The sequence below is a fragment of the Populus euphratica genome, unplaced genomic scaffold (assembly GCF_000495115.2).
Source record: "Populus euphratica unplaced genomic scaffold, PopEup_1.0 scaffold33.1, whole genome shotgun sequence".
Lineage (NCBI taxonomy): Eukaryota > Viridiplantae > Streptophyta > Magnoliopsida > Malpighiales > Salicaceae > Populus > Populus euphratica.
In genome coordinates this window covers 720,267-737,554 of record NW_011499906.1, presented here as the reverse complement: position 1 = coordinate 737,554, position 17,288 = coordinate 720,267, and the positions used below count along the sequence as shown (strand labels likewise).

At 31.3% G+C, this 17,288-nt stretch overlaps 2 protein-coding genes across 8 annotated transcripts in view; both read left to right on the top strand.

Annotated features, from left to right (window-relative positions):
- The first annotated feature begins 5,747 nt into the window (after positions 1-5,747).
- Positions 5,748-12,856, top strand: LOC105133411 (uncharacterized). Of its 2 annotated transcripts, none has more exons than XM_011037401.1 (9): positions 5,748-5,919; positions 6,382-6,544; positions 7,770-7,977; positions 8,907-8,965; positions 9,579-10,550; positions 11,078-11,215; positions 11,742-12,029; positions 12,167-12,223; positions 12,408-12,856. In XM_011037401.1, the coding sequence occupies exons 2-9, from the start codon at positions 6,416-6,418 to the stop codon at positions 12,573-12,575; spliced, it is 2,019 nt and encodes a 672-aa protein (XP_011035703.1). In that variant the 5' UTR covers positions 5,748-5,919; positions 6,382-6,415; the 3' UTR covers positions 12,576-12,856. The 2 variants fall into 2 exon arrangements, with proteins under 2 accessions (XP_011035703.1, XP_011035704.1); XM_011037402.1 differs by having other exon boundaries at positions 5,750-5,919; positions 9,747-10,550.
- A 1,103-nt stretch (positions 12,857-13,959) lies between these two features.
- The window catches only part of LOC105133410 (developmentally-regulated G-protein 2-like), a 5,892-nt gene continuing 2,563 nt past the window's right edge, over positions 13,960-17,288 (top strand). For 5 of the 6 annotated variants that reach the window (XM_011037398.1, XM_011037400.1, XM_011037396.1 and 2 more), the window contains exons 1-8: positions 13,960-14,044; positions 14,246-14,351; positions 14,432-14,499; positions 14,721-14,797; positions 15,042-15,222; positions 15,459-15,515; positions 15,639-15,713; positions 16,065-16,184. In XM_011037398.1, coding sequence (XP_011035700.1) covers positions 14,282-14,351; positions 14,432-14,499; positions 14,721-14,797; positions 15,042-15,222; positions 15,459-15,515; positions 15,639-15,713; positions 16,065-16,184 — 648 coding nt within the window. In that variant the 5' untranslated portion in view covers positions 13,960-14,044; positions 14,246-14,281. Of the gene's footprint in view, positions 14,045-14,226; positions 14,352-14,431; positions 14,500-14,720; positions 14,798-15,041; positions 15,223-15,458; positions 15,516-15,638; positions 15,714-16,064; positions 16,185-17,288 lie in introns of all 6 variants that reach the window. The other variant, XM_011037397.1, reaches the window with a different exon arrangement.

Here is a 17,288-nt window from a genome sequence, read left to right as displayed (position 1 = left end):
TTATTATTATTATTGTTATTGTTATTGTTATTATTGGTGTATTATTGTCATCTATAATTTATACATTTAACCTTCATGTAGTTCGACCATAGTTTTGCTAGGTTATTTATTACTTCGACACTCCTTTACTTGGGAGAAGATATCAATCTTTTAGTCGTGTCAATAATTTTTATTAGAAGCTTTCAAGATTAAACACCATTAGTTGAGTGTAAGATAGAGATACTTGATCATGATTAGTGTGATTTTAAATTTAAAAAATTCAAAAAACTTAATGAATCTTCAATTAATTTAATTTATATAAAAATATTTTGAATTATTATATGGAGATATTTTTAATGTTTTTAGAGAGAAAACATTGAATAATTAAAAAATATTTTAACTATCAACATGAAGATTTGGAATTTTTTTAATAGGGAATAATAAATTATATGAGATTAATTAGGTGAAATCTAAAGCTCTATATTTATTTTTATTATCTCTACAACCTTAAGTTTTATTCTTTGTTTTTTTGTTTAATTTACTTTTGTCAAACACTTTAGTTTAAATTAGATAGTCAATTCTATAACGTTTTGGTTTTATTTCTAAATAGTAATTAATTTGATAAATCTTAATACTCAATAACATGATTAATCCTACTAAATGTTGTGTTTTTATTCATTTGCAAAGATTTATCTCATCTCATCACCTCTCCTCTTTCTCAAACTCAAAGACTACTATGTAAAGAAAATAAAGTTTTCATTTAAAACATATAATGGGAAAAATAAAGGTGCAAATTTTTTTTTTTGTAAAAATCTTAAGATAAAATTTTGAGAAAATGTGATGACAACGTAGAAAAAAAAAATATGCATATTTTTTTATTGTTAAATTTCATCTCCAATATTTAGTATTTGTTAACCAACAAAACTGAATCCTATATTGTCAAATCAAATATTAATTTAATGTCAGAATATCTTTTTGACATCTTAAGAACTTTATAAAAAAGCTATTCAAAATAAGTTATAAGACTTAAATCCTATTTAACTCAATTTGCAAGGACTCAATTGAAAAAAATGGCTAAAAAATTTAAATTAAAAAAATACAAATAAAAAGAATAGTTTGGAAAGAAATTCATTTTCAAATTTTAAAAAAATTATTCAATTTTTTAATGTAATGTAGTTAAAAAAAACCAAGTCTGTTTAGCCTTTCACCATGGAGCAAAATTTAGTGCATTATGGATTGTTACAGTGCATTCATGATTTTGCCCTTCATAGTTACAAAGGAGGAAAGGCTGAGTTCTTGAGGGCAAAACGATATTTTTATGAGATTCAAATGGCATTACCAATTTGTTTAGGGATAGATTGGTCTTTTTATATTTTTAATTAACAATGGAATTATTAATCTACCCTTTAAAAACAAAAATTATAACATATAGGTAAGAGACATTTTTTATTTTTTATTGAATAATGTAATTACTTATCGACCCTAGCACTTTGGTTTTTCTTAAACTGGGGTCCAAGGGTGTTTTTATCATTTCATCTTGGCTTTTATGTAATAGTCTATTAGAGTTAGGGGCAATTAAGTCTTTTAATATATATAAAATATATTTTTTTATAAAAAAATTACATGCGTCGTTAAGCGGGAGAAGCTCGTGCCCTTTAGAAGGCGTGTACGAGCTCCTCCGACTATCAAACACTATTTTCCACGACAACATTAAAGCAGTGTATTAAAAGCTTTTCAATGATGGCGCGCATGGTGGTGGGTGAATGTTGTGGCTCTAATGAGCTCTCTCCCCCTCCCCTCCTCCCCATTTTCTCTCTATTATCTTTGGCAAAGTACACAAGATTTCTTTCATTTGTTTTTTTTTTTATAAAACATGATTATAATTCTTTTGATTTCCATCTATTTTGTTTTTTTTTTCTTGTAGGTTTTTTTTTAAAAAAAATTTCTTCCCTATCATTGGATTTAATTTATTTTTTTATTTGAGATTTGGTCTTTATTTTTTTATTGTTGTTCATTTTTTTTATTAATCTTTTTCTAATTTAATTTTATTTTTAATTTTATCTCTCAATACTATGGATTGCAATTCAATATAAATTTGATGGTTGCTGCCTCGACCCAATTTGTTTCACTCCGAATGGATTGGTGTTTTTTAAATAAACCTTTTTTGATGAGAAATGAATAAGGTATGAATATTATTTAAAGATGCCTGAAACCCGCATGAATATAACCCAAATTGTATATTTATACTACATAAATATATTTTTTAACATTTAGATTTTTTAAATACAATGTGATAAATACATATCTTGATATTGATATAAATACATATCTTGATATTACACAAATATATTTTTTAACATTTAGATTTGGTCCTTATTTTTTTTTATTGTTTATTGTTTATTATTCTTTTCCTAATTCAATTTTGTTTTTAATTTCATCCCTCAATACTATGGATTGCAATTCAATATAAATTCAATGGTTGATGCCTCGACCCAATTTGCTTCACTCCGAATGGATTGATGTTTTTTGAATAAATCTTTTTTGATAAGAAATGAATAAAGTATAAATATTATCTAAACATACCTATAACCTGCACGAACATAACCTAAAATTGTATATTTATATTACACAAATATATTTTTTAACATTTATATTTTTTAAATACAATGTGATAAATACATATCTTTATATTGATATAAAACACATATATGTGCATACTATTTATTATTTTATAGATTAATACTTTGAAACAGACACACAAAAAAAAAACACTTTGGATTTATATATTAGTTAATTTATTTTTATTTAATAATAAATAATTACCAGATAATAAATATCCATGTAGACAAATACTTTAGTACCTCAATATTAGATATTATAATTTAATATGAACTTGATTAATACAGACACTTGAATGAGTCAATATTTTTTGAATGGTTACTTTACTCAATAAGTAATGGATATGGTATGTATATTACCATAATTGACCTGAAACCTGCACAAAATTAATATGAAATATATATTTATATTATATAGATATATTTGTTAAATATTTTTATTTTTTAATGCAATATGCATTTACATATCTTAATATTGATATAAAATTATAATTTAATACATGTGCACGCACTTCAAATATAATATATATATATATATTATGTTAATTTTTATTGAATAATAAATAATAGTCAGATGATTAATGCCCATATGAATATTCAAAATCAATTAATAGTTTATGAATATCTAAATTTTTTATTTGTTAGATAACAAATATAGTATAAATATTAAGAAAAATGATACATAGTTAATCATTGCAATCCATTCTCAACATTTGATTTGATTTATTTTTATGTTAAATTTTATTTGCTTTTTTTTATTTGCTTTTACTTTGTTTTGGTTCCTTTTTTTTTCTGTCTTTTTTCTCTTTAATTTCATACCTTGGTGTTTTGTGATTGAAAATTTTACTTTATTATTTTTTAGGGTTTACTTTTAGTGGGTTTAGTTCCAAGTTCATGATTAAGCTCACAAATTTTGAATAGTAACACATATTGCCGTCAATATTTTTTTAGGTTTTTTTTCTATTAAATTTATTACTTTTTCCAGTCTCATTTTTCTATGTTTGATTTCTTAGCAATTGATTTTCATATATTTTTTTCACTTTTCTTTCTATAGTTGCCGTCAATATTTTTTTAGGTTTTTTTTTCTATTAAATTTGTTATTTTTTTTCCAGTCTCATTCTTCTATGTTTGATTTATTAGCAATTGATTTTCATATTTTTTTTTCACTTTTCTTTCTATAAGATTATTTCAATTATATGCTTATGATTACGAGGGTAACACGTTAGCCTAATTTTACTAGGTTCATTTGTTTTTTCATTGTTTTTTAATTTTTTTTTAGTTTTACCCTTTAACATTGAATTGTTTGATAAGTAAGTTTTCAATTTTCTTTCTACAGGGTTACTTTGGTGTCACGGTCAAGTCATAAATTTTGCATGCTAACTTAGATGGATTCAAGTTGATTTTTTAAACTTTTTTTATTTGTATTTTTTTCATTTTATTTTATCAATATTATACGGGCTTATTGACTCGGGTTAAGTCAATGACTTGAGTCTTAATTTTTTCTTCTTCTTTGAGAATGCTTGCATCATATTGACTTTCCTTTACTATATAAAAACAATTGGGTTACCCTATAACATAGCGAGAGACACCTTTCTATTTATAATATAATTAGTGATCGTATGGTCTCTTAGGTAGTATTTGGTTATTGTCTCGTGATATAAAAGATAGAGACTAAGGAAATAAGAGACAAGATATAAAATATAATTAGTGATCGTATGGTCTCTTAGATAGTATTTGGTTATTGTCTCGTGATATAATAGATAAGAGGATATATATAAAATTGTATTTGATAATGATGTACAAGACAAATGATTGTCTTTGTATCCTACCTGGTCACGGACGATAAAAAATAATAAATTATAAAAAAATCTATTTTATCCTTAATATTTATCATTGTTAAACTTATATATTTTAAAAAATAATTAGATATTTTTTTACTTTACTTTATATTGAGTGTTAAAATTAATAATATTATAATTATAAAATTAGAACTGACTTGACTGGTTCACCCAAGGCATGAACTGGTCATAGTTTAAGAAAAAATAGAAGAAATATTGACTTGACTTAACCCTATTAAAAACCTTGGTCAACTTGGGATAAAATAAGGATTAAAAACCCGTAGACTTTCATGATTTTTTTTTTGTTTTATGAAAATAAGGTTGCTTTGATTATTTTTAATTTTTTTGGGTTAGTTGTGTTGACCCTTTTAACCAGTGACCTGAACTTTGTCTTGGATCGACATTTGATTCTAGTTTTAAAATTATGGTAATAATAAATTTTATCCATACTTTAACTTGGGTCAACCTGTTTTGACCCTCTCAGCTCATAACCTGCGCCTTATCCTGATCGACCATTGAGTTGAGTTTTAAAACTATAATAATAACAACTTTTATCTTTATATTAACTTTTGTCAGCCTAGGTTGATACTCTTAATCTATGACCTAAACCTTGTTCCAATTTGATCCCTGAATTAAGTTTTAAAACTTTGATGATAATCACTTTTATTTTATATTGACTTTCCTGACATATGATTTAGGTCTTATCCTAAATTGACCTCCAAATCAAACTTTAAAATTATGAAAATAATTATTTTTGTTCTTGCATTGACTCATGTCAACTATCAACCCCGCTTGTGACCTAATCTTTGCCTTGTGTCACCGTGAGTTTAAAATCATGATAATAATCACTTTTATTGTTATATTGACTTGGGCAAGCCCGACTAGTGACCTAGGCTTTGTCACGTATCAACTTCTAAGTTGAGTTTTTAAACTATAATAATAATAATTAATTTTATGTTTACATGTCTCATATAAATAATTTTGAAATTGTGAGTTTTTTACAAGAATATTTAATGAATACAAACTAATAAAATATTGTCTCTGAAAACATATACTCTCTCTCTCTCTATATATATATATATATATACCTTTTATTTTAAAAATAAATTTATTTTTATATTTTTATTCTTATTTTTTTAAAATATATTTTTATCTTTATTATTTATGTGATTTCTCTATAAAACAATGACAAAATACTATTCTGTCGTCAAAACTCACGTTAGGGTGTGACGTCAAATGAATAAATAAATAAATTAGAAAAATAGAAAACAAAGGACACACGTTATGGGACTCCAAGTGTTGTATAAATTCTAATGGATAAGAGATTTTGGGATCCGGAATCGTATCCCCGAGTACACAGCGTCCTGTAAAAGCGAGCCAAAAAAGAGAGCCCAAACCATCTCTCAATCTCCACTTTAAACTCGTTTTCCCAACAACTCAGTGTCTGAGTCAACTCGGAAATTAGCTTCTCTGTCTTTCCTATGGTGAGTTTCGAACTCACTATTTCCCCCCTTTTTTTCATTAATTTTATATAATATTTGATGCAAATTTGTTTCCCAAATTATGCTTGGTTTTAAGTGATTTCCAATTGAGCTTAGAAATCCAAAATTTTCGCATTGCAGTTGCTTTCTTGCACATAATTAAAGAAAACATAATTTTTTTCTTTTCTGAATTTAGCTTGATTTACACTCGATTAAGCTGCCAAGGGCCATTTTTTTTTTTTCTGATTAGGGTTGCTAAACCATGAAGTAAATTGGTTTTGATTGATCACATGTGGAATTTAGGTACTATTTGAATTCTGATAATATCTTTTTTGGAAGCTTAATTAATTTAGTCTTTATGTTTCCGTTATGTTTTGATGGATAAAGTTTAAAATTTGGAGAGGAAAAGAATTAACTATCTATTGTGTCTTTTTTGTTTATTGTTTTCTTGTTTGGGGTTTTCAGTTTTTGTATTTGAGTTGCATGTGCTGGATTTTCCATGGAAACAGAGGTTGGAGTTGAGGGGAATGATGAAGCTAAGCATAAGGAGTGTGGGATTCGGAAAAGTTCCTCTTCCCTGTCTTCTCCCAAACAGATTTCCGACCCAGTTGTATACAAGCTTGTTCGGGTAATTTCTTTAATTTCTATATTGGATTCTTGTTTTCAGTTTATGTTGTAGACTTATAGTTATGGGTTTTATAGTTTTAAACTATTGGGTTTTTTTTGTTGATGTGAAGTGAAGAATATTGATGAGGCTTCAATGTTATAGTAAAATTAAGCAGGCACAATTGGACTTTTTTCGGGCATGAACATGGAATTAAGGTTGCTTGTGATAGTAATTCTGATTCAAATTAGTAATGAACAGTAAGAAATTGAAAGAAGCTTTTCAGCATTATTAATCTTTATGAGAAAAAGAAGCTGCACTGTGTAAACTCATGATTTTGAAGCCCTGGTGCTGCTTGGATCACATGGTCATTAATTAGCTGAATTTTGTAACCACTCAGTGCATTCTTGAATGTCCTTTGCAAGAGTTTCAACCACACAATATTGGCAAGTAGATGTAACTCTTAAACATTTTATAGTGATGACTTGCTTGAAAACAATGGCTATGCAGGCTGCCTTGTGTAAATCCCATTGCCCATAAGCTTGTAGAAGCTCCAATTTGATGATTAATAATTCTATAAATGGTGTTTTGGTTAGTTTATTTGTTATGGCTGGCCACCATATCTAAGCTACTTCTGGGGATTCATATCCATCTGTCTCTCCCACTTGTTTACCTGAACAATCAAGAATCAATCTTTGCATTGTAGAATTGAATGGCATGGGGCATTGCTCAGGTTTCCAGACTGTATGTTGAGCACCATTGTGTGCTTTAAGCCTTCTATTTTCAACTGTCAATCCTTCTGCTCATATTTTGATGATTTAAACTTTTTTTGTGTTCTGAATGGTTTACTATTTTGCCTGTCCAGCTTATTGTGAACCTTGTCCTTTCTTTTTCATTTCTGTTGATGTTATTTTGAAACTGTGGTTATTGTATCAAGGACTTGATTACATGTTAGTTGATGTGGATGTAAAGAACTTACCGAGTTGTGTGATTGATCTCTGGTCACAGTAGCTCTCCTGCTATATCATTTAGGAGGATTTTGTTATTTCTTCTTTTAGTAATCAGTAATGAAATTAACTAGAAGTGATATCCATTAACTTTTATTCCTGGAAGTCAAACCTATGATGATTGCTGATCATATATGTGTTTTGGTCTCAAACTTTGTTTTTAATTATTTATGTCTCAAGTTGCTTTCTTTATTGGGGTCATTATCTTGAACTTGTGATGGATAAGTCTATCAAATTTACAGGTGGAAGGAGATGGGAGATTAGTGCCTGCAACAGATGATGAATTAATGGAGGTTGAGAGTCTGCTTATAGATGACAGATGTGGCCTGCATGTTGTTGCAGACCCAAGCAGATGTGGAATGCATGTTGTTGCAGACCCTGGGCAGACTGTAGGGTGCATTTCCAATGAAGGATCTTCCTCTGGGATGGCCCAGTTAAAAAGACTGGAAGGTTTTTTTTTTTTTGTTACTACTGCTACTTTGTAGTTTGTATTATATTTCCATTTTCAAACTTAAGGTCCAACAAAAAATTGCATGTAGCCTTACCAGAGGCCATACTCGGTCATAAATGGGCTAATGTTTTTGGGTGTCTCTGTTTTCATACCCTTCATTTGTCAAAAGCCTTATTTCCTTGGTTTTCTCGTTTTGGTTGTGTTATCTTCTTTATCTGTCCAAATACCCTGAGCCAACCCTTTTAAATCTCTTTAACCACAAATCTTCTTTCGAGACTCATCAAGTTTTCAGAATCAACTATTATTTCTATTATCTGTAGGAAAAGATTTCGAACTTAATTTTTGTTCTCTGATAGAGTACATTGTTGCATGGCCTCTTTTACATTCCATTCTTGTCTAGGGAACTTGTTCCCTATGTCCTCATTTGATTATAATCTGTACATGTTTGTTTATTTAGTTTTTCTTGGGATTCTGTTCCCATTAGGTTATACATGTTTGTATTCTTGACTTGCTGGTCACCCGGCTTTGTTACTTTTGATCTTTAATATATTCTTACATTTTGATAAAAAAAGAAGATTCAAGATCTTTTATCCCTTTCTTTTTGTTCTGTGTCATCATCTTTTGTGATCAAATCATTTTTCTACTTTGAATTTAGGTGATGTTTAATTTTACTTTCTGTCTGTTTCTTATTCTTCTCTTTGTATCTGAATGAACTTCATTTGCCAGATTTTTTAACTTAATTTTGCTCTCTAATAGTGTACATTGTTGCATGGCATTTCAATCAAGATCTGGTATCCCTTTCAGTTTGTTCCGTGTCATCATCTGGCTGATCAAATCATTTTTTTACCTTAATTTTTGTTCTGTTTAATTTTTAGTTTTTGTATGTTTCTTCTTCTCCTTCTATATCTGAATGAACAATATATGCCAGGTTGGTCACAACCCGAGAACAAAAAAGTTGATCCAGATAAATTGAATGGAAGGCTTGAGGTATTGTCTGCATCCTTTACATATACCTGTTAGTACTTCCACTTCTCCTAATGCTACTGCTTGTGGCACTGAATCCATTTTTCTCTCAGTTACCTGATAATTGGTGGAACTGTGCTGTAAATTATGTAATGTTGACTCTCAATTTTTGAAATTACTCTAGTCATCATTTTTGTATTCAGCTGTCGCATGGTTCTATGTTAACTGTAAATCACAATGTTACAACCCTTGTATCTATGTTAGATTTATAAGAGTTTGTCCAAAGATGTAAATCACAAGGATCAACTTAGATAGCAAAATTCACTCTCTAATAAATAGTCTGGATTGGAAAATCTGCATTAGGTTACAGAGTTTGGAATGCACTGCATACTTTTAGGCAAGATAGTGATATTGTAATCAGGTGTCCATTTGTATACAATTTATATAAACTCTTTCAGCAGTTAGCTTCCATCCTTCTCTTTGTTTTTCTTTATTTATTAGTACTCTTGTATATCAGGTGCTTCTTCCCTGTCCTCTTTTTTCCTTTTTTGGCTGTTTTCTGCTTGTACAATTTTTTGCTACATTAATTTGGACCATTGATGTCTTGGACCATCTCGACCTTCAAAATCTCTTGTAGTACATTGAGGAGATGTTGCAAAAGGTGAAAGAGGAAGAGAGGCTCTACATAGCATGTGGATCTCCTGATTGTTCTTCTGCTTATGTGATTGTAGACAGCCAGTGTTCTGATCCGCATGATAAATTGCTCCATATTGATGAGAAACTCCAATGTGAAATTCCCTTGCAGGAACCTGTTCGTTTACTGGCACCAAGTTTGTGTGAAAGCCATTTGAATCAATCTGGGAGTGTTGGGGAGTGCTCTCATCCTCCAGATGAACTGGTAGCTGGTGAGTCACCTTTGTCTATTACTACAAAACCTGATTTTTCCAGATTGAAGGGGGAAATATGCCTAGATAATCTGTCAATAAAAGAACTTCATGAAACTTTTAAAGCAACATTTGGGCGAGAAACTACTGTCAAAGATAAGCAATGGCTTAAGAGGAGGATTTCCATGGGGTTGACAAATTCTTGTGATGTTTCAACAACTTCTTTTATAATTAAAGATAACAAATTTGTTAAGAAAGGGAATGAAGAAGGCTGTAATGGTATGTATGGTTCCTTTGCTAAGGATCCACCAATTGTCAACCAGAAAGGCTTACCAGCTTGCCATGTTGGCCAACTGGATTATCATAAAGTTGTTCCTGAAAGAAGATTGGAAAATCACAACTTAGATGACAATTCTGGAAGTGATGATCATCAAAAAGAACAGAGAGCTGCTAAAAGAGTACGGAAACCCACAAAACGATATATTGAAGAACTTTCAGAAGTGGAGTCCAAAGAGTCCAACGAAAGGTTATTGAATTTGGCTAAAAATTCTGGACATGACAGACTGATATCCCCAAAATCTCATGTTAGGCTTGTTAGAAATGTTTCTTCAGGAGGAAGAACTGTTATCACACGGCTGGATTCCCTTGGAGGATCTGGGATTCAGGTTCCATGTGTTTCTCGGGTCCGAAGAAGCCGTCCAAGGAAAAATTTCATGGCTCTTCTGGTATGTAAGCTATTGTTCCTGATCAACATGCATGTGAATAGATACTTACTTTTTTTAAAAAAAAATTGTTTTTGGTTTTCTGGATGCTGTCTCCAATAGATGATTGTTCTTGATTTTCTTTGTTTCCTGCTTGAACTACTCGCTGAATTTTATTTGAAGTATTATGTGGGTTTGCCTGCAATCAAAGCTTATATCTGTGGAGCTGGAGTTGTAATTTCTTTCTTCTTCTTTCCTTTCTTTTGTTGGATTGGGGTGTCAAAAACAATTTTTGACTTAGCAAAGCAGTTTTGATTTGACTGTTGGTGGCAGCTTCTAAGCGGAGCAAGTTTATGGGATCGGTGTCGAGCATGGTGTCAATGAGAATCTCTGTGCACACACACAACTGTGTGCATGATTTTTGGGTTGATACTGTTGTTACTTGTCAATCTGCTGTTACCTCTGTTTTCACTAATTTTATTTGTCTGTCGGTTTTATTTATTTATTTAACATGAATGCAACCGTGGTTTAATATGAATGACATTCTGTAGAAATTCAATCCAAGTAGCATGGGCATGGCAGCTGCAATGGTAGAGAAAGCCCTTGATGATCATGGTTTTCCACCAGATGATGGGAATGAGAACAGAGTCTTGAAAGCCAGATCTACCCCTGAACATGTTCATCACCAGGTAAGATCAATTAAATTCTGTCTTGTTAATTTTGTTAATAATTAAGTGTAACATAAGGTAGGAGTGGTATCCATTGGTGATATATAATGAGAAAAGGGATGAAGGGGTTTTATAATGCTCTTTAAGGCCTGTCGCTTTTGTCAATGGGGAGATGCGTGTCACTGCCTTCTGGACTTAAGAGGTGAGTGGGCATGAAAAGGGTGTGGATCTTGTCGCGGGGATTAATTTCAGGTTTTGCTAACTGAATTGGAACTAACATGAAACATAATAATCTTGGAATGCAGTTCTCTTGGTGCTATGTCAATATTTTAGATGGACAAATGTGGTCAGTCAAATGAGTGATATTCTGCTGGATTGTTTGTTGTTTAATCTGCTGTTGTTCTAGTGATTTTCTTTCATCCACGACAGCTGAAATCCATACTGGTTTTCTACATCGCAAGAGAAAGATTATGTAATAACTTTTATGTTTGTGGACTCATTCCATGATAAGATTATATTGCTGATTGATCAGTGTTTTATTACCCAGTTTGTAGGAGTGCCAGAGAAAGACAAGCAGTTCTCAGTGATGAGTGCGGTTGGCTTGGGAAATAACATGGATCTGAAATGCATGAATTCAAATGAGGATTCAGATGACAATGTAGTTACTGTTCCTACACCTAAAGGTGGAATTAGAAGGAAACATCATCGAGCTTGGACTCTCTCTGAGGTGATGAAGCTGGTTGAGGGTGTCTCTAGGTATGGAGCTGGAAGGTGGTCTGAGATCAAACGACTTGCATTTGCATCCTATTCATACCGCACCTCTGTTGATCTCAAGGTATCTCTGTAGTTATTTGGTCCATGTTTCTGTATTTCCATACAATTGCCTCTCCACCAAGAGTTCTAGTTGCCTTGCATCTAGTGTTTTATTTAGATGCAATTCTATGATTTTGACTGAAAGGATATAATTTTCAGGACAAGTGGAGGAATCTGCTGAAAGCCAGCTTTGCACAGACACCTCCAGATACTGGGGTAAGTAATTTCCCTTATTTTTTATTCTCTCTTCACCTATAGGACTCGTTGCTTGTTGATCCGCCCCTCCCATCCTCTTGAGAATCATGATTATTGACTTCATCTTTGAAAAAGAATGACAGTGTTATTGATCGCGTTTCTATGGACTCTTAACCCTTATGGTTTTCTATGGTTAACAATACAGATGAATTCCCGGAAAAATACCGGTGCAATGCCCATTCCCACACCAATTTTGTTAAAAGTTAGAGAGCTCGCAGAGAAGCAAGCACAGGTTCCGCCAAATCTTAGCTTGACCAAGGTGGCCGGGAGTGCTAGGAAAATTGTACATGAAAAACAAACGGGGTTCTTGTAGCACTGTATCTGCTAGATTTCAGCTGTATAAATTCAGATAACCCATGCCAATTGGGACACCACTGGGACTTCCTCTACCGTGTCTTTTATTGGTGGGGTTTGAGTAGCTACTAACTACTGCAGTCAGGATTTAGAAAATACCTTCGATTATAGACCCCAAAAAACAGAGTGAATTAGTTAAAAAAAGAAAAATAGTTAATCGTGTCATCTTTGGTCTCTGTAACTAGGGAGAAATGTTATCTTGTGAGCACAAATAAACACGGGGAAGTTTTATTCAGGACGTCCTGTTTACAAAAAAGCGTGGAATCTTCTCATCGGCAGAACGCAAATTCATCGGAAACTTTATTATACATTGGTACATGGAAAGCTGCATCTGATGCGTTGGCTTGTGTCGTGTCGTTGCGCCTGTTAATCTCCATTGTGTTGCAAATGGGAAAAGGGATGGGTAAAACCTAGCAGCGTCATAACATCTTAACATGTTTGAAATATAAGTTTTCAGAAGTTTTCAGGGTGGAATACTGTTTCCTGAAAATCTTAATTTTTTTTGTTTAAAATTAAAAATTTTTTAAATTGTTTTGAATTTTTTTTGTTTAAAATTAATATTTTTTAAATTGTTTTAATATGTTAATGTGTTTTTAAATAAAAAATATTCTTAAAAACAAAGCCATATATTATTGAATGGCACTTGTGGAAAGAAAATTACTTACAAACCCCTAGTAGAAAACATCCAAAAATCCAGGTGCGGTTGGGTTGGAAGTTTAAAAGAAGTCTTTACAAAATATCTACGTGAATGTATTATTTCAATATGACGTGCGAAAGCAGGTACAAATAAAAAATAAAAAATAAAATATAAAAATGTGTTTTTATTTACAGCATAGTTTTAAAATTTAGTCATTTGAAATTATAGCCAGGTTTGAGAAAAAATATAAAAAGTTTAAATATAGGATGGCTTGATAATCAGGTTAAAAAACTGAATATAATTTATTAATTTTTATTTTTTTATTAAAATAATATTATTTTAGTCTAAAAAATTAAAATTAATATAAATAATCGATCAAAACTTAAAATCTAGTCTTGAATTAAACAATCATCATACCGATTTAAAAACTTTGATTTATAAAAAAGTAAAATAATAATAATAAAAAAAAGGAATGGTGAATTTGTGTGGGTTTTGAATTAAGATCTTTTAAAATTTCTTGATATTTTTCTTTAGTTTTAAATTATTTTTTTTATGCATTATTAGATTATTTTAATATTATAATATGAAATATAAATTTTAAAAAATAAAAAAAATATTAAAAATTATTTTAAAAAACAATGGCATGCTCACAAACAGTCATCGAGGACTGGAAAGCTCTCTCTTTGTCATCCTATAAAGCCCTATCTGTTTCTTCTTCTTCGCTTGGCGCCCTTCTCCAAATACCTCCACAACTTCCATCTAGCCACTCGTATCTTCTCCACCCTGTTCCGGTGAGTCACCCATCGACGGAGTCATCTCTCTCTCTATCTCTCTCTCTGTAGCTCACGCAGTTATATTTGCAAATAAAAGATCTTCTCCTTTTATTCTATTCTTTCTGTACCAATTGGTTTCTTTTATTGCATTGATTGTTATTATTATTGATTAACTGGGAGTTTGTGAAATCGGAAAAAAGATCGAAACTTTTGTGGTAGTTCTCAGTCTATAAAGTGCGTGGCAACTAAGCAAAAATGGGGATCATAGAGAGGATTAAAGAAATCGAAGCAGAGATGGCTCGTACCCAGAAAAATAAAGCCACAGGTTTTGTTTATATTTATTTCATTTTAAAAAAATCTCATGGGGCTCGTATTGTTATTGGTTTTGAGTAATACATATTACAGAGTATCATCTTGGTCAGCTCAAGGCAAAGATAGCAAAGCTAAGGACACAATTATTGGAGCCTCCTAAAGTAATTCAACTTTTCTTTTCTTTTCTTTTTTTAATTTCGGGATTGATAAATCCTGGATGTCTTCGTACCGAATGTTAGCAAATTGTTTTCAACTGATTGTTCTCTTGCTGTCAATAGACTTTGAATTGATATTTGGTTTGTATTTTCACTGTCCCTTTTCATCTTTGTTGACCACTGTTTTACATCTGTCCAGGGCTTCGTTCTAATGGTTTCTGAATCAGGGTTCAAGTGGAGCTGGAGATGGTTTTGAAGTTACAAAATTTGGCCATGGACGTGTTGCACTTATTGGATTTCCCAGGTCTGCTGCCTTTTTATTATTTTTAAAATTTGTGCACATATGTCGAAAGAATTAAAGAGAAAACTGTTCTGCTGTATCCTTAAATCTGCTGCCCGCTCTCATTTCCATATGCATGCTTGTAAGCAAACTCAAAAGTGCGATATATGTATGTAGGTTTGCACATTTTCACTTAAGTATAACCTAGACATGTTTACATGTACATATGACAATGCCAGAAAGTGAAGTTGTCCTATTGTGGTTGCAGTGTGGGGAAGTCGACACTTTTAACAATGTTGACAGGCACACATTCAGAAGCTGCATCATATGAGTTCACAACACTTACCTGTATTCCTGGGATTATACATTATAATGATACCAAAATTCAGCTGCTTGACCTTCCTGGGATTATTGAAGGTGCTTCTGAAGGCAAGGGACGTGGGAGACAGGTAAAAGAAGGACCTGCTTATTTTTCTCCTTTCATAGGTTGCAAACATATGTCTATGTGACTGTTGATGAAGGTGAGATGCCATGTAAGTTCAAAAAAGAAAATAATAATAATAAATAGATTGTCTTCATAGAGTGCTTTGGTGATCATTTGTTTGAATTTGGTTCTCTTATATCTTTTCTTGTTTGGGTACATTGAAATAAGAAAACTTTGAATAGATTGTGTTTTTCCCCGCAGGTTATTGCTGTTTCCAAGTCTTCAGACATAGTGTTGATGGTTCTTGATGCCTCAAAAGTAAGTGTCTGCCTTTTCAGTGTTTTGGCTGTTGATCCCACTGATGAGTGGATATATATTGTTCACTTCTTTTAACTGGAAAAACACTTTTTGAGTATTTAATCTGTTTGCTAAATGGTGCAGAGTGAGGGTCATCGACAGATATTAACAAAGGAACTAGAAGCGGTGGGTTTGCGCTTAAACAAGAAACCACCTCGAGTGAGTTTACATGTTTAGTTTTAATTTAAATTATCTATAACTTACCTAAATGGTTACCTTGGCTTGTTAATATATGAAATAACTTGAAAGTCATAGTGAAAATGATGTATACACCTTTTTCTCTGTAAGTGGCGTTGGTGCCTCCACTAGTTTGTTTTACTTGTCTGTGTTTTGGCATAATTAGGAAACCTCCTCTAGGTCAAACTTTGCATGATGTCAAACTATATTTTGAGTTAGGTATGATTTTGTGTGGCAGAGGTCAAACAGGTGCTTATTTTCTTTTAGTAGCTCTTAGGATTTATGGATCTTGATTTGTTTAATTTTGGATTTGCATTTCTTTTTCTCTGCCAGATTTATTTCAAGAAGAAAAAAACAGGGGGCATCTCTTTCAACAGCACTCTGCCTCTAACACATGTAGACGAGAAGCTTTGTTATCAGATTCTACACGAATACAAAATTCACAATGCAGAGGTACTTTCTACATTTCGCATATGACATTTATAGTTTTTCTCTTCCCACAGTTAACAAAGTCATAGGATACATGTTTTTGGTTTGATAGTTGATTAGACTTAGCAATTGTTTGGTACAGAACAGCTTTTACTGATAAGTATAGTGGAAGTAAAGAGACTTAAATGGGCGACTGGGAGTTACTATTTTGTTCATTTGCCCATTCCTTTACTTTTTTCTGCTTGTGTTAACCACAAATTAGTGCTTTCCTTATAGGTGACAAACACTCGTGTTAACCACTTTTGATAATAAAGGAATTAATGACTTCAATTGCCTGCAATACAGAATGATTGTTTCTTTAACGCTATAAATGATAATGAAAACTTAAAAAAAATGATTTCCTCTTGAGCTGAATGTTTTTCTTTGCTGCCTGTTTATGTTTAATCTTTGACTTGGGTGTTTTCTGGTGGTATGCTTTAGAGCCTGTTTGGCCTTCTACTTTTCTAGCTTTTATTGCTTTATTTTAATACAAAGCAATTAAAAGTACCAAAAAAAATGTTTGGTAAGGATTTTAAAATTCAGTTGTTTAACTATTGAGGGTGGAAGGTGATTTTTATTAAAACAGGTTTAAAAGTATATTGGAAGGTGATTTTTATTAAAACAGGTTTAAAAGTATATTAGTTTTTACTTCAAAAAATATGTGAAGTGATGCCTTTTGAGATAGAAGGTTGTTTATTTTATTTGAAAGACAAAAATAACATTAAAGAAGCTTAAAAAAAATACCAATGTTGTATATTTTACCTTAATATATAATTTTTATGCTAGTGTTTAAAAAATATTATACGATTTTTTTACTCATATGACTCATGACTTGATTTTAAGAAAGAGAGTATTTTCATGTTTTTAAATAATTTATTTTAATTTCTTTGATAAAAACTTAAAATTATGTACTTAATAGCAATTTAGTTAAAACAATAACAGATTACAATACAGTTAAGTGATTTTACACACAACACAACCCATCATTTCATTATCAGATAGTTTAATGTGCTTAATTTTATAGCACAACACAGCGGAGGCCAAACAGGCTCATAGACATGCTTCCTCATGCTTAGTCATCACTTGTTT

Bases quoted from the DNA above. Each gene is read 5' to 3' on its own strand.
- LOC105133411 (XM_011037401.1), top strand. From the start codon at position 6,416: ATGGAAACAGAGGTTGGAGTTGAGGGGAATGATGAAGCTAAGCATAAG. The intron at 10,551-11,077 runs GTATGTAAGCTA...GACATTCTGTAG, and splicing joins AAAATTTCATGGCTCTTCTG to AAATTCAATCCAAGTAGCAT. The intron at 12,224-12,407 runs GTAAGTAATTTC...TTAACAATACAG, and splicing joins AGACACCTCCAGATACTGGG to ATGAATTCCCGGAAAAATAC.